General features: G+C 40.7%; 1 protein-coding gene across 2 annotated transcripts in view; it reads left to right on the forward strand.

Annotated features, from left to right (window-relative positions):
- The window catches only part of LOC128703120 (UDP-glycosyltransferase UGT5), a 61,403-nt gene extending 38,520 nt beyond the window's left edge, over window positions 1-22,883 (forward strand). For both annotated transcript variants that reach the window (XM_053797675.2, XM_053797674.2), the window contains 5 exons: window positions 4,251-4,481; window positions 4,804-4,968; window positions 5,552-5,774; window positions 19,287-19,506; window positions 19,835-22,883. In XM_053797675.2, coding sequence (XP_053653650.2) covers window positions 4,251-4,481; window positions 4,804-4,968; window positions 5,552-5,774; window positions 19,287-19,506; window positions 19,835-20,120 — 1,125 coding nt within the window. In that variant the 3' untranslated portion in view covers window positions 20,121-22,883. The remainder of the gene's footprint in view (window positions 1-4,250; window positions 4,482-4,803; window positions 4,969-5,551; window positions 5,775-19,286; window positions 19,507-19,834) is intronic.
- The last annotated feature ends 2,277 nt before the right edge of the window (window positions 22,884-25,160 follow it).

Raw genomic sequence — 25,160 nt, forward strand, 5'->3', positions numbered from 1 at the left:
TCGCTGGAACCCCTTATTGGACACTACTCGCTGGAACCCCTTATTGGACACCACTCGCTGGAACCCCTTATTGGACACTACTCGCTGGAACCCCTTATTGGACACTATTCCAAAAAGATGCTTTCTGTTTATACCGGTGAAGTTGCTGTACCGAGTTGCAGAACCCATCAGTTCTGCAACTCCTGCACAACCTGTTGTCTGTGCAGCAATACAAGATCAAATTAATGTCTAGCCACGTCCATCGTCTAGCGCTAGTGCAGAGAATAATCGCTCCGTCCATAGTGCAAGAAGTGCAATTAGTAATCATAGTACCAGGACCTGTTATAATTGTGGAAAAAGGAGACATATTGCCGTAAATTGTACGGGCGTTCAGAAAAAGAAGTGCCGTACCGAAGGAAGTTCTCAGACTAACCTAGCGCACTCAGCTCACACACTGAGGTCCGAGGTTCGAATCTCCTCCGGTACGGCTGGAAAACATTAGGGACGTGTTTCCATAAAACACCTGCTGTCCCTGTCCCTGTTCACCCACCAGTTTAAAATGGGTACCTGGGTGTTCGTCGACTAGTGTGGGTCGCATCATGGGACAAAACTGACCTAATTTGCCCGAAATGTTCAGCATAACAAGGGACTTTCTGTATAGTAGTATGTCACTGATGTCAGCTATGGTCTGTATACCTTGTACATGTACTTGTAATAAATAAAGATATTATTATTATTATTATTATTATTATTATTATTATTATTATTATTATTATTATTATTATTATTATTATTATTATTATTATTATTATTATTATTAACACGTATTACAGATCTTTTCTTGGTTATCCCCACGTGGTCAGAGAAGAGGTCGTAGAGGACGTGGTTCCCAGAACAACCAGAACTGTCCTCGAACGTCGGTTCTGGGAAATCCAAGCGCCAAAATTAAAACAACCAGTTGTGACTTTAGTGATATTGAGTATTCCATCCCCGTCCAGAATTCCTTTGACGCTTTATGCAGTGTAGAGGAAGAATCCCTCGTTGATGACGTTGTTTCACACGTCTTTAACGAAGATGTTTTTGGAGACGCAGCTGAACATACCTTCTCCGATGTTCTCGCGTGTTTATAGTATTTTTAAATTTCTTGAGTTGAGTAAACCTTTAAATATTGCACGACGTGATGCCAGTGCCGGTCATCCTTTAACTGAAGTTTTCTCGTATCATCTGAGGTTTTCGTTTATAACTTCAGAATGCCTTATCCAATCGGTTTCAAATTTCGAACCCTGGTCAACTACTACTAAGTGAAGGTTCGTAGAGAAAACGACACATACAGGTGCTCTCTGTTCAATTTTATTCCCAAAAATGATTTCCATGAGATTACTTTCAAGATCCTTTTTTTATCTGGTTAATAATGTCAGTTATTCTTAATGCCCAGGTATTTAATATCTCAATACCCAGAAGTTGAGTCTTAATATGTGGGTATTATGATTTTAAATATTTGTCATTATTCCTTTCACATTCATTAAGGAAGAGGCGGCTGCGCCTATGAGATATGGGGATTCAGTTCTCGGATTTCGCAGTGACTGATATACACTTACTCTAATTCCTATTTTTTCAGTGGTGAAATTTAAAAAAAAATATATATATACGTACTAGAGATGCGTTCATTGTTTAATAAAGGCTTATTGATGTGAAAAGAGTTTCAGCACCATTTCCCCGCCATTTTATTAATGTAAAAACACTACTTTTCACAATATTTTTGTTATTGTTGGAGTTAAAGGTTGCGACGGCCCCTGGACCATTAGTTGTAACCCTTCAAACCCTACACTATTCAGCTTGCTGGGCCGCCCCAACCATAGCTTACCTTCCTGACGCCCTTTTCTTCTGTGGCTAGTATTTCTAGTTGTAAGAAGTGACACATATCAGCTGGTGATCTGTGACTAAGGTTTTGTGACTAGGTTAAGTACAGAATGTGTGTCAGTGGTTTACAATAGGAGTATAATTGAATGTTTGCTGGATGCATGTTCAACTAAGCAATGATTATTATTATTATTATAATCAAAAAGAAGCGCTAAGCCACAAGGACTATACAGCGCTGCTACTAAGCAATGATGAAATCAGTGATAAAACATTAATGTAAACAGATAACTATAAAGCACAAGTGAGTATTACAAAGACAGGTCATATGGTTGCATTCAGTTAGGTAGTGATTCTGTTAGGTAGTGTATTTAAAAAATAATAAGTTAGATTGGGTTTTAGGTTTAACATTTATGTGATATAATTGTGAGAAACATTTAAGATATACAATTTATAATGTTCAGTTATTCAGTATTTATTTGGTTTTGGGTGAGTAAGTAATCTTTGAGAAGAGACTTGAATTTATAAACAGGTTGTGTTTCTTTTATATTTACAGGTAATGAATTCCAGATTTTAGGGCCTTTTATGTGCATTGAGTTTTTGCATAGTGTGAGATGGACACGAGGAACATCAAAGAGTGATCTGTGCCTTGTGTTATGGTCATGTGTTCTGTTGAGGTTGGCAAGGAGATGTTTGAGGGGAGGGTTAATATCAGAGTTAAGTGTTCTATGTATGTAATAGGTGCAGTAATAAGTATGGATGTTTTGTATGGTGAGTAGGTTTAGTGTATTGAATATTGGTGGAGTGTGCTGCCTGTAGTGAGAATTTGTTATCATTCTAACTGCAGCCTTTTGTTGGGTAATTAGTGGTCTGAGATGGTTAATTGTTGTTGAGCCCCATGCACAAATTCCATAGGTGAGATAGGGGTAAATAAGAGAGTGATATAGGGCCAGGAGGGCTGACTGTGGAACATAGTACCGTATCTTCGATAGTATGCCTACAGTCTTGGAAATTTTCTTAGAAATTTGATGTATATGTGTATGAAATTTGAGTCTATTATCAAGGTGGATTCCTAAGAATTTTCCCTCTGTTAGTTTTGTGATAGGTGATCCATTTATCATTATGTTAAGAGGGACATCTGTAGCTCTGTTACCAAACTGAATGAAGTAGGTTTTGTCAATGTTTAGTGTAAGTTTGTTAGTCCTCATCCAGGTAGATATTTTCTGTAATTCGGTATTTACAGTATTGGCTAGCGTGACTGGGCTCGGGTGAGAGAAGACGTATGTAGTGTCATCTGCAAATAGTGTGGGTTTGAGTAATTGCGAAGCATTTGGAAGGTCATTTATGTATAGGAGAAAGAGAAGAGGGCCAAGGACACTTCCCTGTGGGACACCAACTGTAATTGGTTGTGCAGAAGAGTTTGCCCCATTTGCGTACACATATTGGCTTCTGTTGCTGAGGTAAGACTTGAGGTAGTTGAGGGAGTGCCCTCTTATACCATAGTGTGACAATTTTACGTGGAGCAAGTCATGGTCAACTGTATCAAAAGCTTTACGTAAGTCAATGAAGATCCCCAGTGGGACTTCTTTTTTCTCTATTGCAGTGTATATATGTTCTAGCATGTGTATAATAGCATCATTAGTATTTTTATTAGGCCTGAATCCAAATTGGCAGGGGTTGAGTATGTTTTGGGAGATAAGGTAGGAGTAGATTCGTTTATGAATTAATTTTTCGAAGATTTTTGAGAGAGGGTGTAAGTTGGATATTGGCCTATAGTTATTCAACTCTGTTTGGTCTCCTCCTTTGTGGATCGGGGTGACCCTTGCTATTTTGAGTACTGTAGGGAAGGTGGAGGATTCAATGGATTTGTTAAAGAGTGTTGCAATGATTGGTGATAGCACTTGTGACACTTTTTTGTATATAAGGGGTGGTAAGGTATTTAAATCTCCTGCCTTGTTTTTTAGTGCGTTGATAATAAGGGAGACTTCGTATGGGTTAGTCGGAGCTAGGAACAGTGTGTTCGGGTAGTTGCCGGTGAGGTAGTCATTTGGTGGGTTATCTGAGCTTGGGATTTTATTGGCAAGGTTTTGTCCTTGGTTTATCATTGCATTGATAAGAAGATTGCTAACAATATTTGAAATCAAACTCCTAATAATAGTGTAACTCACATCTGGATAAATAACTCATTACGATTGTGACCAAATATATACATGTAAATAGTTCATTACCTCTAACTTGTTCAACTATCAAAACTATATGACCCAATTTCTGGACCTATTATGTGTCTCTGTATTTCTTTGACTACCGCCCACAGGATAGGTAAGGGATGCATAATAAAGATATTAAACAAAGTTTTAATAATTGTTCCTGAGTTCACAGTGTACTATAACCCCCGAAAACTGGTTCTCCTGCAGCTTGCCTATCCCTTCGTTCACGAGATTCCCTTCATCAGCCTCGCTACGCCAGGAATGGACCCGCGTCAGAGCGCCGTTCTTGGTAATGTCCTAAACCCTTCCTACGTCTCTGTCATGCACGACTTGCCAAAACCCACAAACACATGGGAACGTCTCCGCAATGTTGTGTATAGCATTGGAATGGCATGGTTGTGGCGGAACTGGAACATCGTTCCTCTAGTACAGAGAGAGGTGAGGGTTATGCAGTTTAGGTAGATGCAGCTGACAAACAGTGAGAATATAAAAAGTGTACATTTCAAATATTGTTTATTCTATAAAATATTTAGAGACTTAAAGATGTTATTATACTTTGAGGTACATAAATAACTTGCACATGGGTAAACTTATGAAGATGCTTCGGTTCGACTAGGAACATTAACTAGTGCAGGCTATTTTTTAATTATTCAAGCCATGGTAGTGCTTATTTTCATTCTTCATGATGCGTGTTAAAGAAGCTGCCTCACACTGTGTGAGTGCCAAACTTCCCCGAATTAATAATAGTGGTATTCCTCAGATCTCAGCACAGTTCCCGGAGCTGCCACCGTTGCTGGACCTGGAGAGGAACATGAGTCTAGCGTTGCTCAATAGTCATTTTTCTATCAGCACACCACTTCCTCTCCTGCCCTCACAGGTGGAGGTGGGCGCCATGCACTGTCGCCCCGGCAAAACTCTGCCTCAGGTGAGTTGTTCTGACTACCTCACCAAAGTATGTTCTTTCAATCTCATTCTGCTATTGATAAATTCTTCTTCCTCCTTATCGTCTGATCTTTCAGTTCTGTTTACTACATACTCTACACCAGCCTAACGAAGATTCTGAAGAAGAGGCAAATCACAATACAATAATAGATGGAATAATTCACGACAATCCACGATTGGGAGAGGAAAGTTTAGGTGTTTTGTGCCCCGTAACTCGGTTGGTAGCTCACTCAGCTCACACACTGGAGGTCCACTGTTCGATCCCAGTACGGGTGTAAATATTGGGGCGTGTTTCCTTAAGACACCTGCTGTCCCTGTTCAGATAACAGCAAGTAGGTACCTGGGTGTTAGCCGACTGGTGTGGGTCGCATCCTGGGGACAAAAATAACCTAAGTTGCTCGAAATGCTCTGCATAACCTATAAATATGCAATTCATGTCAACTATGATCTGTTTAAGTTATAACATAGAAGTGAAATTATTATATTACTTTTATTATTCTAATGTCGAAAATCGTTCACGAGGGATCAAAAAAAATCTTTTGAAACATCCACGCTATTTCTTTCAGAAACTGGAGTCGTGGATGACTGGAGCTGGATCTGCTGGTGTTATATACTTCAGTCTGGGATCTTTTACTCGCAGCACCTCAATGCCGGTCCAGTACCGCGACCTCTTCATCCAGGCTTTCCGCAGGCTGCCACAGCGAGTCATCTGGAAATACGAGGAAGAGCTGGAGGACGTCCCTGACAACGTGATGATCAGCAAGTGGCTTCCCCAGCAAGATATTCTTGGTGAGTCTTCTTACAGCAGCCTCAGTCATAACCATGAGTCTTCTTACAGCAGCCTCAGTCATAACCATGAGTCTTCTTACAGCAGTCTCAGTCATAACCATGAGTCTTCTTACAGCAGTCTCAGTCATAACCATGAGTCTTCTTACAGCAGTCTCAGTCATAACCATGAGTCTTCTTACAGCAGCCTCAGTCATAACCATGAGTCTTCTTACAGGAGCCTCAGTCATAACCATGAGTCTTCTTACAGCAGCCTCAGTCATAACCATGAGTCTTCTTACAGCAGTCTCAGTCATAACCATGAGTCTTCTTACAGCAGTCTCAGTCATAACCATGAGTCTTCTTACAGCAGCCTCAGTCATAACCATGAGTCTTCTTACAGCAGCCTCAGTCATAACCATGAGTCTTCTTACAGCAGCCTCGGTCATAACCATGAGTCTTCTTACAGCAGCCTCGGTCATAACCATGAGTCTTCTTACAGCAGCCTCGGTCATAACCATGAGTCTTCTTACAGCAGCCTCGGTCATAACCATGAGTCTTCTTACAGCAGCCTCGGTCATAACCATGAGTCTTCTTACAGCAGCCTCGGTCATAACCATGAGTTGTTGAGAAATGGCATTACCAGCTAAGTTTAAATATAGGGAAACTTAACTTAGAAAGACAGCTCATCGCCTGCACAGCCGCCCCTGCAGACGAGGACTTGAGAAGCTGTCGATGTCATCTCTCAACTGGCTGGAATGAGTTATAATTTATAAGATTATAAATTACCCCTAGGGGGTGTTATGTCAGCATATTTCATTCACTGATGGCTGACAAACTTACTTGTGTGGACTCAAAGGTCCGCATATCACCGGGGTTTATGATAAGTGACTAACTCACGACTTTATACTCAACTGCGCAGTCAATAGTAGTACATCACGAGTTAGAACACTTACCTGGGTATATGTATCTGACCCATAATTATGCCCAGATATCCGTTGAGTTGATTGAAGAATAGTGTTCTTAGAAGAATGTCGCACTACTCTCTGTTGGATCGCAATACTCGATGTTACACTGTTCATCAATAATTGTTCACACAATATCACTGAGAAGTTGATCACACTTCTCTGTAAGTGTTTATCGTGTTTTGTGAGACACTTTGTTCACACTAAAGCACAGATCGTTCTTTGTTGGTTATCCTGGCGTCAGTGTCACTCTCAGTAGAGTCAAAAGTAATCTGTAGACGCCACAACACCCCATGCCATCACTGTCCCCAGCACAAAGGAAAAGCTGACCTAGTACTTTTGCTTCCTTGCCACTTCCTCCATGAGGCAAAGCAGAATGTTTAAATCTTGCTGTCTTAAGCATAGACAACAATGTCCACTATCTTTACTATGGTAATAGAGTGGGAGCAGGATTTTCCTTAATTGTCCTGCTAAGGTAAGAGATGTACTGTCTCTTACTAAAATACACTCTGCAACACTGGACTGCAAGGAGTGGCGGTCGCTTGACCACAGGTCGTATACAGGTACTGCATCTGGGATCAATTACTCGCTGTAGCAGTAAACAAGATATTTGCCCCTTCTGAGAGGGCTGGGCCCCTCAGGGCTGAAAAGGGCTGAAGGGGGCTGATACCCCCCTCCTGGAGAAAATTTCTCCACACTTGGGGGTGGCGGAGGTTCGCTGCAGGTGAACTATTCATCACTTAACATAAATTTAATTTTCTCACTCGCCACCACTGCTGCTTGTCTTTTCTGAACATCTTTAGTCTGTGTAGTTTCTGGAGAATCACTAATTTTATTTTCAACACTGTGTAATTCTAACGGCACTAGTTTATTTATTGTCCGCTTATTCACTACACCTTTGCTCAAAACATCAACTGTCCTGATGATTCCATTTGCATCAGGATATATGGTCACAATTTTTCCAAGTGGCCATTGGGACCCCGGACCATCATTGTCGATAATCACTATGTCACCCGGTCTTAAGGACTTATGATTTTCATGAACACCAGCTCCATAGAAGTGTTCTCTCAATGAGGTGAGATAGTCTTCTTGCTAAATTTTCTCCCAACATTCAATCACTTTATTAAGGTGTTTGAACTTACGTCTGAGTTGCTCAGGTTCGTAATAAGTAGGATCCTCTATGATGTTTTTATCATTCATGGGAGGAACAGGTTCGAGCCTTCTGCCATGGAGTAAATGAGATGGACTTAACACTTCTAAATTGTCCAGATCATCGGTAACATAAGTTAGAGGTCTATGTTGACTCTATTTTCTATTTCAGTCACAACTGTACGGAATTCTTCTGAGTCTGTTCTCTGACGATGAAGAGTCTTCCTTAAACAACGTTTTACAATGCCGATCATTCTTTCATAAAATCCGCCGTGCCATGGAGATTTAGGAGGAATGTATCTCCAACGACAACTGCGTTGATTCAGCATCTGTTGTACTTCTGGTTGATCAAAGATCTTGCTTATATAAGCAGTACCAGCAACAAAGTTCGTTTCATTATCTGAAATCATCAGTCTGGGACATGCCCTTCTGGCTGCAAACCTTCTGAATAATTTGATAAAGGTTTCAGCAGACATGTCAGTGGCTACTTCTAGATGTACTGCTCTAGTTGTAGCACAAGTGAACAAACAGATGTACACCTTGATGGGAACTTTGTCAACTGTTTTGGTTAAAATTATTGGTCCAGTGTAATCTACACCTGTCACCTCAAATGGAGTGATATGACAAACTCTTTCAGAGGGATATGGAGATGGACCTGGATACTGACATACTCGCATATCGTAGTGACGACAAGTAATACAGTCCTTTATTTGTTTTTTCACACGTTGTCGACCTTGAGGTATCCAGTAGGATTGTCGTATATAACAAAGTGTGTCAGCTACCCCTTCATGTAACACGTTACTGTGGGCGTTTTGAACAATCAGTTTTGTTAGCCAATGATTCTTGGGGATCAATATTGGATGTATGGCTTCTTTAGGTAGTGAAGAATTATGAATTCTTCCTCGACATCTTATAATCTTTTCTGAGTCGAGATAAAGTCCTAAAGAATTAATCATAACAGGTTTCTTTGGGGATTTATCTTGTGTTTCCAGAAATTTATATTCTGTAGAGAAAACATCTTTCTGTATTAGTTTCACCCAGTATTTAATGGGTTCAAGATATTCATAATCAGGTTTTATTCCTTTAATGGATTTATTGACAAGAGCTGTAACTCTTAAGAGTTTACCCAAAGATGGGTATTTAGATCCATCAATGACTCGTTCTGTTGTGTCTGCAGTATTTACACAACTTATTTCTGCTGTGTTCAAACAGACTGTTTCTTCTGGCATAATGTGAGCTTTTTGCTGAGGCCAGTTATTTTCATTAGAGAGCCAGTTCGGTCCGTGGAGCCATAATTTATTTTCCACAAATTTCTTGAGTGGGACACCACGTGACAACATGTCAGCTGGATTCTCTTGGGTAGAGACGTAGAGAAAGAGATAATCTCTCTGCATCTCTTTTATTTCTGCTACTCTGTTTTGTACATAGATCAACTTACTCTTATTATTTCTTAACCACTGGAGAACTGCTTCATTATCACTCCAGATCACGGTTTTTTTCAATAGTGAGATGATCAAGTACTTTGTTGAGATAGACAGCTAATTTTGTACCTACATAGAGTGCTGTCAGTTCCAATTGTGGTACAGTTCTGACCTTCAAGGGTGCTACCCTGGCATTTGAAGTAATTAGTGTACTTCCTTCAGCATTACTCATGTAAGCTACAGCGCCATAACCTCTGGTTGACGCATCACAGAACACATGTAATGTGTACTTGTTTCCCTCTTGACCTATTTGTCTGGGAAATGTAATTTGATGAAGTTGTTTAAACTCCCTGGATATTTCATCCCATGCTTGACTCATTTCTAGAGGCAAGTTCTCATCCCATCCAATTTTGAGTTTCCATGCATCTTGCATAAGCATTTTACCCTTTATGGTAATTGGTGAGACGAGTCCTAGAGGATCAAAACATTGTGACACCTCTGACAGTAAACTACGTTTAGTGAGTGTACTGCATGATTTATTGTTTATCTTTTTGAGACTCAAAGTATCTTCCTGTGTGTTCCAATTAAGTCCCAGCATATTGTTGCAATCAGGAATTTCAGCTTCAGGGAAATCTTCCTTGATAAGTTCCCTTAATTGCATTGAATTTGTATTCCACATCCTTAGAGACATATTTGCTTCTTTCATCACCTTGTTAGCTTCTCTGTATAAGGATTTCAAATCCTCCTCTTTATTCACAGCACCTTGAAGATTGTCCACATAGAAACTTTTCTTTAAGATTTCTTTGAAGGGACTTTCAGATTTTTTCAAATGTGTATTTAGAGTAGCTTCTAGTAAGAATGGAGAGGATGTTGCACCAAATAATACTGATTTGAAACGATAAGTTTTCACAGAACTTTGAGGATCATGTGGATTTTCAGGCCACAAGAATCGAGTATAATCTCTATCTATTTCTTGTAGTCCTACTCTTAAGAAAGCTTTGGAAATATCAGCCGTGTAGGCATATGGGTTTGTGCGAAATTTCATAAGCACGTCTCCAAGCTTCTCAGTTAGTGAGGGTCCGGTCCTCAGACAGTCATTAAGACTTGCTACATCTTTATTTGCACGTGCGCTGCAATTATATACAACACGTAGTGGAGTGGTTTCAGAATCTTTTCTGACTCCATGGTGCGGGAGATAATGAGCGTCAGTCTTCAACTTATCTTCTACTACTTCCTCAATGAATTTATTGTCCAACTGTTCTTGTATGCTATTATCATAGACAGTCAGTAGCTCTGGATTCTTCCTGAGCTCATGTATTTGTGCTTTCATCTGTCCGAAAGCCATGCGATAATTGCTAGGTAGATGTGGTGGATTTAATTTCCATGGTAACCTAACCCAATACTGTCCATCTTTATATTTGACAGTGTCCAAATGTTGGTTATAAGTCTGAGACTCTTGTGGGCTTGGTTTATTTACATCAATACCTCTCGCATCTAAATCCCACAACTTATCAACTGGTTCATTCATTTCTTCCAGTAATGATAATTTTTGCTGTGGTACATGATCAGCGGTTATTCTCGTAACTAGTACATTTTCCACTGAATCAATATCAGCTTCTTTCCCACTTTGAGAGGGAATGGGACCACATATCATGTGGCCTCCTGCTGTTTTCAGCAAGTGAACATCATGTTTACTTACTATATTTAGCACAAAACAGTGATAATAATCACTTCCAATGATTAAATCAATTGGACTATGAGTGCCCGTCTGTATGTCAGGACAAGCTAACTTGACCTTAGCTGCTTTCAGTGCTGTAAATGTTTCTTTTAATCCCTGGATCTGCACAGACTTAGGCAAATCATCTACTACCACAGCTTCTATTGTCTTTTTCCTGTTTCCTAGACCAACAGTGATTCTGGCTAGGTCATATGTCTGTTTACCAGAATTGTGGAAAAAACCAGCTATATCTAACTGTACTTTGGCATAGGGTTGTTTATTCAGTTTCTGCAGCACTGTTCTTCTTATGAAGGACCTTTGTGAGCCTTGATCAAATAGTGTTAGCACATTGGTTTTGTGTAATTTATTAGATAACTCAACTCGAACTATCGGGAGAGCAGTTGCTTTAAACTTATCTCTTACATTTAATGCTGTTGCTTGTTGACTTCCTGATTCTGTGGAAGTATTTGGGCATAATGCTGTATGATGCATACCCTTGCATTTAAAACACTTCTTCAGTGAGCATTTACCTCCCTTGTGTTCACCTAAACACTTGATGCACCTTTTCAGCTGATGAACACGTTGTTTACGTGCCTCCACTGATGTGTATTGAATACAATACTGTGCCCAATGTGTTCCATCACAAAGTACACATTTTGGAGTAAGTTTATGTGCGACAGTTTGTTTACTGTCTGTTGTATTCACAGCTTGATAAATGCCTATATGGGATTTCCCATTCTGTGGTTTAATGGGAGTAGGTATACTCTTTTTATACTGAGTTGAAGGTTTGTTATCCACTGGATTTGTGGATTTTTCATCTTGTCTCGTTGCTTGCATGCATGAAACTATTGTTTGTAAACCATTGCTAATTTCTTCACAAGTGAAATAGCATTTATTGAACATAATATTTAATCGTTCAATAGTTTGTGGTGACAACTTATCTTGTACAATACCACTGATAAACCAATCACATTGTCTTAGCACCTAGAGATCTGAGACTATTGTCTAATGTGATTCTAAATGTATGTAAGTCTGAAAAACAATGTTTGGGTGGCTTCAAGCTTGATATTAAGATTGCATGTCTCACTCTAGCCTTGTCAGCATCAAAGTAATTGTCTGCTAAGACACGTAAGGCTATTTGATAATTGCCTTTAACCACCGGAAATGACTTAATCAGTTCATAGGGTTCTCCCTTCACAAGACATTTAAGATAATTGAACTTAGCAATCTCATCTATGTCAGTTCGTGAATTTACTATGGATTGAAAACCACTATTGAATTCTTCATAATTATGACCTTGGAAAATAGGTAATGACAATGTAGGTTACAGGTGTAACAGGTGTTTGACCACTAGTTACAGTAGGTCTCTGTGACAGAGTTTTGCGGCAGATAGCCTGTACTCCTGTCCACCTTAATTGTTGATTACTAAAAGTATCTAAAACATTTTTAATTTCATCCTCAGATGGGTCTGATTCAAGAAATTTATTTTCATAATGTGTATAGTCTGAATTAATTATTTCCAGACGTTGTGTAAGTAATTCAAATTTGACCTCAAGATCATCAAAATCTATGTTTGTATCTTGAGTTAATTCTATACAGACTGAAATTAGATTTTCTAATTGTGTAATCTTAGTCTGAAAAGACTGAAACTGAGTTTCCAAACAAGCCATTTTAATGGTATATTGAAAATTCTAGCACCACACTTGGAGTGTCTAAAAAACACTGTACTGCTATAAACAGCTGATTTTTTGTTATGCTTAAGTCAGCAATAATCGAGTCAGACACTACTGACCTACTAAGCTTAACCTCAGGGTCAATGACCATGAAGGGTACACAGTACATGTGGCTGGTGTTTATGGCTTGAGTTTGCTGTGTCAGCCTGACCACGGTGATTAATCGTAAATAACGATGTTATACACTTCATTCACTATACACTATAAATGTCACTGTATAACTGTAAATCACACATGAATATTACTTACACATATATAAATGTCACTGTTAATATATATTTGAAAGCTTACACTTTTATATATAAGTTCCTTTAATATAACAGGTATATCTATAAGAAACAAACTTTAACGCAATCTTATCTCTTAATTTATGTTTATAAACATTATAAACACTATGTGTATATACACTCAGACAAACTGAACATCAGTTTGGTTGTTGTTGTCTTAGTCAGCGCTTCTTCAAGCTTGGAGCAGTGGATGCAGGGTGCCATCCCCCGTTTTCTTGTTAGGTGAGTCACCCAGCTCCCGTTTTCTTTGGGTGAACGCTGGGTGGGCGCCCGTTTTCTTTTGGCTGCCCATTCTCTGTGATTGAGTCTGGAGGGACTCATTTATACTGATTTAAATTGTAAAACACTAGTTTTACAGCTTTTTTCAAAGGACCTTGGCGCGTAGGTTATGTGTACACTGTAGTACAAAATATTTGGACCACAGTGTGGCCTTTATCCGGTTCGAGCACGACCAAAATTGTTGAGAAATGGCATTACCAGCTAAGTTTAAATAAGGGAAACTTAACTTAGAAAGGCAGCTCATCACCTGCACAGCCGCCCCTGCAGACGAGGTCTTGAGAAGCTGTCGAAGTCATCTCTCAACTGGCTATAATGAGTTATAATTTGTAAGATTATAAATTACCCCTAGGGGGTGTTATGTCAGCATATTTCATTCACTGATGGCTGACAAACTTACTTGTGTGGACTCAAAGGTCCGCATATCACCGGGGCTTATGATAAGTGACTAACTCACGACTTTATACTCAACTGTGCAGTCAATAGTAGTACATCATGAGTTAGAACACTTACCTGGGTATATGTATCTGACCCATAATTATGCCCGGATATCCGTTGAGCTGATTGAAGAATAGTGTTCTTTGAAGAATGTCGCACTACACTCTGTTGGATCGCAACACTCGTTGTTACACTGTTCATCAATAATTGTTCACACAATATCACTAAGAAGTTGATCACACTTCTCCGTAAGTGTTTATCGTGTTTCGTGAGACACTTTGTTCACACTAAAGCACAGATCGTTCTTTGTTGGTTATCCTGGCATCAGTGTCACTCTCAGTAGAGTCAAAAGTAATCTGAAGACGCCACAACGCCCCACGCCGTCACTGCCCCCAGCACAAAGGAAAAGCTGACCTAGTACTTTTGCTTCCTTGCCACTTCCTCCATGAGGCAAAGCAGAATGTTTAAATCTTGCTGTCTTAAGCATAGACAACAATGTCCACTATCTTTACTATGGTAATAAAGTGGGAGCAGGATTTTCCTTAATTGTCCTGCTAAGGTAAGAGATGTACTGACTCTTACTAAAATACACTCTGCAACACTGGACTGCAAGGAGCCGCAGTCGCTTGACCACAGGTCGTATACAGGTACTGCATCTGGGATCAATTACTCGCTGTAGCAGTAAACAAGACGTTTGCCCCTTCTGAGAGGGCTGGGCCCCTCAGGGCGGAAAGGGGCTGAAAGGGGCTGAAGGGGACTGATACCCCCCTCCTGGAGAAAATTTCTCCACATGAGTCTTCTTACAGCAGCCTCAGTCATAACCATGAGTCTTCTTACAGCAGCCTCAGTCATAACCATGAGTCTTCTTACAGCAGCCTCAGTCATAACCCAGAGTCTTCTTGCAGCAGCCTCAGTCATAACCATGAGTCTTCTTACAGCAGCCTCAGTCATAACCATGAGTCTTCTTACAGCAGCCTCAGTCATAACCATGAGTCTTCTTACAGCAGTCTCAGTCATAACCATGAGTCTTCTTACAGCAGTCTCAGTCATAACCATGAGTCTTCTTACAGCAGCCTCAGTCATAACCATGAGTCTTCCTACAGCAGTCTCAGTCATAACCATGAGTCTTCTTACAGCAGTCTCAGTCATAACCATGAGTCTTCTTACAGTAGCCTCGGTCATAACCATGAGTCTTCTTTCAGCAGCCTCGGTCATAACCATGAGTCTTCTTTCAGCAGCCTCAGTCATAACCTTGAGTCTTCTTACAGCAGCCTCGGTCATAACCATGAGTCTTCTTTCAGCAGCCTCGGTCATAACCATGAGTCTTCTTACAGCAGCCTCATTCATAACCATGAGTCTTCTTACAGCAGCCTCGGTCATAACCATGAGTCTTCTTACAGCAGCCTCGGTCATTACCACGAGTCTTCTTACAGCAGCCTCAGTCATTACCATGAGTCTTCTTACAGCAGCCTCGGTCATAACCATGAGTCTTCTTACAGCAGCCTCGGTCATAACCATGAGTCTTCTTACAGCAGCCTCAGTCATTACCATGAGTCTTCTTACAGCAGCCTCGGTCATAACCATGAGTCTTCTTACAGCAGCCTCGGTCATAACCATGAGTCTTCTTACAGCAGCCTCGGTCATAACCATGAGTCTTCTTGTCTCAGTCATAACCATGAGTCTTGTTACAGCAGCCTCGGTCATAACCATGAGTCTTCTTACAGCAGTCTCAGTCATAACCATGAGTCTTCTTACAGCAGCCTCAGTCATAACCATGAGTCTTCTTACAGCAGTCTCAGTCATAACCATGAGTCTTCTTTCAGCAGCCTCAGTCATAACCATGAGTCTTCTTACAGCAGCCTCGGTCATAACCATGAGTCTTCTTACAGTAGCCTCGGTCATAACCATGAGTCTTCTTTCAGCAGCCTCGGTCATAACCATGAGTCTTCTTTCAGCAGCCTCAGTCATAACCATGAGTCTTCTTACAGCAGCCTCAGTCATAACCATGAGTCTTCTTACAGCAGCCTCAGTCATAACCATGAGTCTTCTTACAGCAGCCTCAGTCATAACCATGAGTCTTCTTACAGCAGCCTCAGTCATAACCATGAGTCTTCTTACAGCAGCCTCAGTCATAACCATGAGTCTTCTTACAGCAGCCTCAGTCATAACCATGAGTCATCTTACAGCAGCCTCGGTCATAACTATGAGTCTTCTTACAGCAGCCTCGGTCATAACAATGAGTCTTCATACAGCAGCCTCGGTCATAACTATGAGTCTTCTTACAGCAGCCTCGGTCATAACCATGAGTCTTCATACAGCAGCCTCGGTCATAACTATGAGTCTTCTTACAGCAGCCTCGGTCATAACTATGAGTCTTCTTACAGCAGCCTCGGTCATAACCATGAGTCTTCATACAGCAGCCTCGGTCATAACCATGAGTCTTCTTACAGCAGCCTCAGTCATAACCATGAGTCTTCATACAGCAGCCTCAGTCATAACCATGAGTCTTCTTACAGCAGCCTCAGTCATAACCATGAGTCTTCATACAGCAGCCTCGGTCATAACCATGAGTCTTCTTACAGCAGCCTCAGTCAGTTTTATGTTCTTCTTGTGTAACTTTATTTGTGTACTGATCACGACTCCAGGCTGAGGGACTGATTATCTGAAATTCCTGATTTTCCACCATTCTTCTGTGTATTGGGCTGTGGAAGCCACTGACTGGCGAGTTGTTTCCACAATAAAGATGCCCAAGTATCTCACTTATGTTTTCTTCATCTGTAATGTTGTTAGTGAAACATTTACCATGGGAATGTTTGCTGTCTCCTCCTCTGGTGCGTCTACCACTCACAGAATTTACATCCTTAATGATCCTTCGGTCTATATACTTTCTGACATTTATGCCTCAGTTTGACGTTTCCTTCTCTGTCTAATGTTTCTTCTCTGTCTGAACTTTCCTTCTCTGTCTGACATTTTCTTCTCGGTCTGACGTTTTTCTATCAGAAATTATTTCTTCAAGAAATAATTTCTGATTGTCACACTGGATCAGTTTCAAACTTACATCGCTGATTACTTTTTATGATTATTATTATTATTATTATTATTATTATTATTATTATTATTATTATTATCATGGGGGATCGCTAAACCAGTAGAGATTATACAGTGCATGTGGGGGGATGGAAGGTATTCAGGCTCAATTCAGGGAACTGGAGCACAGATCCAGTTCCCTAGATCAAGAGCCCCTCAGCAGCATCAAGGAACCTCCCTCAAGAGTATAACTCTATAATACAGTTTCTTAGCGCCAACCAGCAAGTGCAAATGATCATTCTCTCTCAGAAGAAAATTCCTCATCAGTTTAACTTCAAATCTCTTATTCCTTAATGAAAGGTTTAAATGAGATCTGGGCTGTGTTAGTTCTAATTCAGAACTTCTGTTGAAAAAATTGGGATGTTACTTTCCATACGATGGCTTACAAACTTACGCCGCATTATTCCAGTCTCGTGAACTGAGATACATACACTAGGGCTATGCAACGCCAGGATTCCTTTCTCTGGTCACGGAGACACCGAAATATATCAAGTAAATTTTCTTTGTCAAACTAATATATATTGAAAGATTTTTTTTTTTGTTGGTACTACAGTTTCAGAAGCATGAGTCTCTTGCATCATTTTACTGAAAATGGGAACGCCCTTTTCTGACAAACTTAAACAATATGAACTTTGCTCTTTCTGTCACCCTGTGGAATATAGTTCCTAACTTTATATCTATCCATCCTTCGGCCATCGCCACATAGATAGCCATGTTAAATTAGTCTTATACACGATGTTCCTAGTGGGAATTTTAGGTCTAGTTTTTATTTCTGTGCCTGCCATGTTCCTAGTACATTGTGACCCGATCAGACCATAGTTTTTTTTTTATTTTTTTACACAGGGTTTGACAAGGTTAAGGATCCCTAGCTTTATTGACAAGCTATTTACAGGTTAAGGATTCCTAACTTTATTGGCAAGGTAAGAGCTGTTACCTACATTAGCTCATTTGAAAGCATTTTTATTGTTATGAGACATACAAGTAGGGAACAGGATGAAATTGGAGCCATCTGTGGGCCAGCATTTTCATTTGATCAACTGACTTTATCTCGTTGGCATCATTATGCTGTACGAATGTGTTCCATACTCGAGTCATCCTGGGTATATATGATCTCAGATGGAGTGATGTTCTGGAGAAGGGTATAACCAGAGTGAAGTTGCTGCTTTCTACCCGTCTTGTGGCATAAAAGCTTGTTTCACGCTGTCCTCGAAGTGGATCCAAGTGTGGTACTTTGACAATATTGGCCTTGTACATAAGAGTAAGGCCACCCACATCCCTCCTATGTTGAAGGCTCTGCTGAAATGACAGATCTATCCAGGATGGGTCCAGGCGAGATATGAGACGTCTTGCTCTGTTCTCTAACTCTGTCAAGCAGTCGCAGATGAGGGGGCGGGGCAGGCAAACCAAGAAAGTGGAGCATACTCAAGGTGTGAGCGTACTTGTGCCTCGTACAGAATCTTGCAACCCCTACTGTCATGTAGATGCGAGATACGGCGAAGTGCTGTAAGCTTCCTGGCTGCCTTGTTTGCAAGATTTACAACATGGTTCTTCATGGTTAGTTTGGAGTCAAATTTCACCCCAAGGATATCAACTTCTTCTCCAGGTGCCAACACCCTCCCATTCATCCTTACTACTGCACCAGCATTACCATCATGGTGCCTAGAGACGATCATCATTTGCGTTTTCTCAGGTGCAAATGTTACTTGCCATCTATTTCCCCAAGCTGATATAGCTCTCAGCTGGTGATTGATGTAGCTTAGAGCAGCTGGCATTTCTTCTCTTGGATAAGTGAATGTCAGTGTTCAGTCGTCTGCATATGCATGTGATTCTGGGATGAGATGAAGAAGGTCGTTGAAGTAGACATTCCATAACAATGGTCCCAGCACGCTTCCTTGTGGAACACTTGCCCCAATAGGATGTCTTGCTGATTCCGTTCCATTGAGAACTACACTTAGAGATCTACCATAAAGGTAATCACTGAGGAGACATAGCATAGAGCCTGCAATTCCCAGGGCTTCTGCACCTCCCTTTACCTTCACCGGTCTTGCATCTCTCTTCTTTCTCAGTCGTGACCAGTAGCGGCTCTTAGCGCCAGTAATACCTATACTATTGTACCGCATCAAACTTCTATTTCTAATAATTTTTTTATCTCGTTTCAACAAAACAATTAAAAATTTGCTTATAAATAAATACATTGAAAACAACATACAACAGACTTTTCCTGTAAAATATTTGTCAGCTCCAAATTATTTTAGCGTAAGGTTGATGAAGTCATACGTCTGGAAGTGAGCATCTGGGGGGACTGCAGCTCTGCAGCTCCTATGGACGAGCCACCACTGGTCGTGACTTAAGAAAAACTAACGACGAATCAAAGCGTTCACTCATAATTTACAATTTATGAATTGTATAGTAGTCCATCAGCCACGTCTTCTCAACTCGGCTTGTAACATGTTTGTTGTACAGCTCAAGGGAACGTGAAGGTGTTCATCACACAAGGCGGCCTCGTCAGCCTGCAGGAAGCCATCTACCACGCCACACCACTCCTCGCTCTGCCTGTCTACGGGGACCAGCCCAAAAACGGCATATTTATAAGGAACTCTGGACTAGGAGACTTTCTGGTGTGGGAGGAGCTGACTCTGGATATGATCGTTGACGCTGTCACCAAAATCTCTAACGACCCAAAGTAAGTGTGTTTTGTAAGCTTACATAAAGAAAACAATATTACTGATTCATTGGTTGAAACTCCTTATAGCACCATCATCTTTACTGATTTTTACTTTTACGGTAGGATTTACTCTGGCAGTTATGTAAACAAACTATCGGTGGCACATAATGTGTGTCTAATTCACTCTGATAATTGGATTTGCTTATTTATTTTGTTGAATTTATTTAAAAAAGCTAAATTTCTTTTAATAAGTTCGAGAGCAAAATAATAAAAATAGAATGAAATGCACACAACGAAGATCTTATGATAATTATCGATGATTTTATCTCCATTCACTTGTGGTCAGGTATAAAGAAAACATAATGAAGATGTCAGTGCCGCTGAGGGATCAACTTATGACATCCACGGAACTGGCAGTGTTCTGGACGGAGTACGTCATCCGTCACAAAGGTGCGCCTCAGCTGAGGTCACCAGCGGCACAGCTCTCCTGGGTGGAGTTCCTCATGCTGGACGTGATCTTCCTCCTCCACCTGACTGTCTTCTTCCTCTACTTCATAACACGTCGCATCCTCAGAGTTATCTATGCTAAAATCTTCAGCAGTGATATCAAGATGAAGAAGAAAAACGATTAATAGTTCATTTCTTGTATTACATGGATTAGAAATGTCTTCTAACAGGTAGAAGGTTTAGAAATTTCCAACTATTATCTATCTGATTCAATGTTTGGTAATGGGACTTATACTGGAATCATTAAAATCTGATATAATAACGGGCATCCACCTGACAACATCTAAAAAAAAAAAAACTATTTTCCTGAAGATTGAGACACTTATGCAGCATATGGGAATCTTCATTCAGGAAACGTTTCGCCACACAGTGGCTTCATCAGTCCAATACAAAGAGGAAGGCGTAAGGAGAGGAGGAGAATGAGGTAATCAGTCCCTCAACCTGGAGTCGATGTGTTCAGTCCATCAATCTTGTAGATTGATGGACTGAACACACCGGCTGTCTCCCACCGAGGTAAGGTGACCCGAGAAAGTCCACTTTTACCATCACACACTCCATCAGTGTTTTACCCGAGGTGCGCCGATATTACAGCTTCAGAGCACAGACACTGTATTTCCCACCTACAAGACTCAAGTCCGGCTAACTGGTTTTCCTGAATCCCTTCATAAATGTTACCTTGTTTACACTCCAACAGCACATCAAGTCATAAAAAAGCCTTTGTCTCCAATCACACCTGACACACACACACACACACACACACACACACACACACACACACACACACACACACACACACACACACACACACACACACACACACACACACACACACACACAAGAATATGTATGATAAAGCTCATAGAGCAGGAAGAGTGACCTAGTAGCAAGCAGTGAAGTGGCGGGTCAAGGAGCTGTGACTCGACCCCTGCAACCACAACTAGGTGAGTACACCTAGGTGGGCGCGCGCGCGCACACACACACACACACACCTGCTGGATGTCCAAGCTCCTCGCACACAAAATCTCCTTTATCGCTCCCACCAGCTTAGGACGACCTCCACTGCAGATTTATGCAACCTCCAAGTCATCTTATTTTGCTCCATCATTTTAATACTTTTAATAGCCTCGCACCTCCCTCTTTTCTCCAAACAGTGAAATCTCTGCATAATATTCCCAACACACATTGCCCTCAGACACACCATCTTCACTGTCTCCAGCCTCCTCCTCGCTGCAACGTTTAAACCTCATACTTCACATCCTAAAAAGAGTGCTAGTTCCACTATACTATGGTATATCGAAATTTAGCTACCATGCAACAGGTGCTTTGTCTCTACTGATGCCTCAATACACTACTCACTTTATCCCACTTGTCAGTTCTATTATTCACCTCATAGACCCGTCCAATGATACATAAACATCCAAGCATCTGAACACATTCACTTCCTAAATACTTCCTCCCTCCAATCTTTCATAACTTATTTTTTGTTATTCTCATCACTTTACTCTTCCCTACGTTCACTTGTAATTTCAGTCAATTTGATATTTTGTGTATTTAAACCTATCAGTCTGTTTTAATAACTTAATATATGCATCTTTCGATATATCTGCAGTCAACAATAATTGCATCTTTAAGTATCTGCATTTTCAAGCATTTTTATGTGTGTCTTACAATAAGCATTTACATCCCTTGTTAAATATTGTACAATTACATTACAAGATGTGAGTTAGTGACGTTATATATGTCAAAAATGAGAAGGGAAACAGAGGAAGATTAAAAAAATCATTGCTGCAACATAATGGAAAATATTTTAGTATAGTTCAATGGCTCATGTTGAAATCTACAATATTTTCCTCACACAAGAAACAGCTCATAACACATTACTTATTTAAATAAAAAAAAAATTAATACATTTGAAAACTGTATAGTGCAAATTCAGTTGTTTACTGCATTTCACAAATAACTTACATTAAGAGGGGAAACTATTCCAGTCAAGATACCAAGACCAAAAGAGGCATCATCATCGGAGTTTTCCTAAGAGTACACCGAATCTGCAGTCCAGAGTTTCTTGACGAGGAATGTACATACATCAGACCTTCACCGAGCTACATTTTCCTTTATTTCTCTTCAAAGACTGCAAGAAAAGAGCCCTGCAGATCATTAATCCATTACGCACTAACACCACTTCTAACATAGTTATAATCCTTCCCAACAACGAGGTTGCATTGAAAATCTCATTGCAACCGGTACCTAAATGAAAGACCTAACTAGCACAGAACTGAATCATTCTATACCGGGGTTTACACTATTCCCTGTGGAGGTTGTGGCAAAATATACGTCGCGAAACAAGTCTCAGTGAAAGCATTAATGCATATAGTAACGATAACTTGAACAGTGCCTGTGTACAACACTGGAATATTGCCAACCACCTGATGAAATTCATCGACGCTCGACTAGTGATTAACGAACTCAATTTCCACAGACTAAAATGTCTTCAATCATCATTATTCGCCATTTATCACTAAAGCAGAATAAAGGTAGCCTCGTCATCTCAGAAGTATTAGCAAGAATTCTCCTCAAAACAAAAAACCCTTTAATCTCATAGCTACTGTTGGTAGGAGTACTACGACTACACGCAATACTACTACAGCTAATACTACTAGAAATAATATTACCAATACTACTACTAGTAATACTACTACCACTAATACTATTACTTGCAATACTACTACTACTGCTATTACCACTACTACTACTACTACTATTACCACTACTACTACTATTACCACTACTACTACTACTACTACCACTACTACTACTACTACCACAACCAGTATTGACAAAGTTCCTGGACAGCGAAAAATTATCAAAATAAAATATCACATTAGTTACACTTGTGTCATTTTACCCCAGATATTGTTAGTAATTTACCAACATTATTACATTATTATTTATTATTTATTTGACTACATATATGCAAATGATCACATTCATTTGCATATAAACATATGTATATATATATATATATATATATATATATATATATATATATATATATATATATATATATATATATATATATATATATATATAAATAGGATGGGGTCCACCTCTGGTGTAAATTGTGGGACCCATAGCCTCGGAGAAGTGGATAAAAAGGCTTCAAGGAAGAATATTTGGATTTCTTCCTGAAGCCATTTGAATATTCCACTTCCCCTACCACCCCATCTTTTAAACTATTTTTTTTTTTACCAATAGGAATATTTTATTACATAATATGGCACAGAAGATTTAAGAGATACATTGTTGATATAAAGGTGGCATATACGGTACATGTTGTTACGTGTGTATCACCGATTATAAGGCGAAAATCTCATCCAGCTCCTCAGAGCTGGGGCGCGTGCCCAAAATGCAGCATGCATTACCCCTTTGAACAGCCGCACTGAGCCGCTGGAACAGAAAACTAGCTGCCCTGGGATCCCTAGTTACCCTGATGAGTCTTTTTCCCAGCTCCTTAAGGAAATTAGATGCACTCTTTCCCCATGAGCCAAGGGTCTCTGAGCCTATGGGAACAAACATATAATGATGGGCAAGTTCTCCATATTTTCTAGACTTTTGGGACTCCCTAAAGCTGGCAGCTGCCCCTCCTTCCTCCCTGGTGTATTGGAGATAGGTATCAGCCAAGGTAGATGCACATGTATAGTCCCACACCACCTGCTTCCCATCTGTCCAGGCTTGAAGGGTGATACCATCTGGACGCTTCTGGCTGCCATCAGATCTGCATAGTTGGGGTGGCTCCCTTACTGCTGGGCATCCAGCTGTTGTGAGGCTCCTCTTGATAATGTTATTAACCTCCTCATGTCTTGCAATCTTTCCCTCGGATTTACGGCACACAAGACCATGGTACCCGAATCGGTCTGCTGCTTCACTGCCACAAATACACCTGTGTTCGGCGAGAATAGGGGCGGCAAGTCGAAGGGCAACACCGATGCGGATGGTCTGTGGGTCGAGGCGTGTGCCAAGGCTGGAGTTGGGAACAGCCAACAGAAAGTCCCCAGCATGAGGGGCTCTCACTGCCAGCAGGCGGGCTCTATCCTTCCCTGACACACTCTGAAGCATCGTTGAGGCTATATTTTCCACTATTGGACCATCCCAGTGCGATTGTTTGTAGTTGTTGGGGGGAGCAGGTCTGGTTTCTGAGCCCGTTAGATTATCCCAGATCATTGCTCCGTCAAGGAATTTTTGGTCCTGGGCTCCAATCTTGTCCCTAAGATGTTCAGGGAGAATCGCTGCTACAAGCTCTCTGGATGCAATACACGAGGACAGAAAAGCAGGTAACGCAATCTGTGATGACTTGCGGACACCAATGCCTCCTAGTCTGACTGGAAGTGTAGCTTGGTTCCACTGCCCGTCTTCTAGAGTAAGGTTAAGTACTTTCGTAAAAATCTGCCTCAGAATACTGTCATATTCGTGCAGTATAGGGTTATCATATGAAGGTGCACATCTTAGGAAATATGTCAACCTGGGCAGACTCAAGCACTTTGTGAGAAGGTACAAGGCATCGTGGGTGTCCAGATTGCCTATTCGTTGTTCCATTCTCCTTAACTCTTCCAATTTCTTCCTGAGAATTGTGTCAATGGCATTGCTTCCCAGAGGTGCTCCTAGCAAGACACTATTTGTGGGGGCAATGACTGCTGCTCCTGGTAGTTTTGATCTCACTGCATTTATCACTTGTTGACTGACTGAGATGATTTCACATTTGGATGGATTCAGGATGAGACCCATTTCCTGTCCCCGTGTCATTACCTGTGTAAGGTCATGTAGGAGGGACTCCTTTGTACCTGCTAGTGTGCCATCATCTAGGAACCAGATGTTTAGCTCGCTGGTCAGTCTGACTGTGATTTCCCTAACTGCAATACAGAAGAGAAATGGTGCAAGAGGATCTCCTTGTTGGACACCCTCCGATGATGTGATTTCATGCTCTCCAAAGAGAAGCATTGATTCCTTGCTATACCCAGCTGAAACAAAAGGGAAGAGACCAGGGAAATGTTCTTGTACTGCTGCTAATACCACGTCTCTTTTCAGGAGATTGAACGCATTCTTGAAATCTAATTTTACCACTGCATTGTCCTCAGGCAGGTTGTTGATATATGCCCTTGTTGCATGAA

This window comes from Cherax quadricarinatus, chromosome 85 (genome assembly GCF_038502225.1).
Source record: "Cherax quadricarinatus isolate ZL_2023a chromosome 85, ASM3850222v1, whole genome shotgun sequence".
NCBI classification, from domain to species: Eukaryota; Metazoa; Arthropoda; class Malacostraca; order Decapoda; family Parastacidae; genus Cherax; species Cherax quadricarinatus.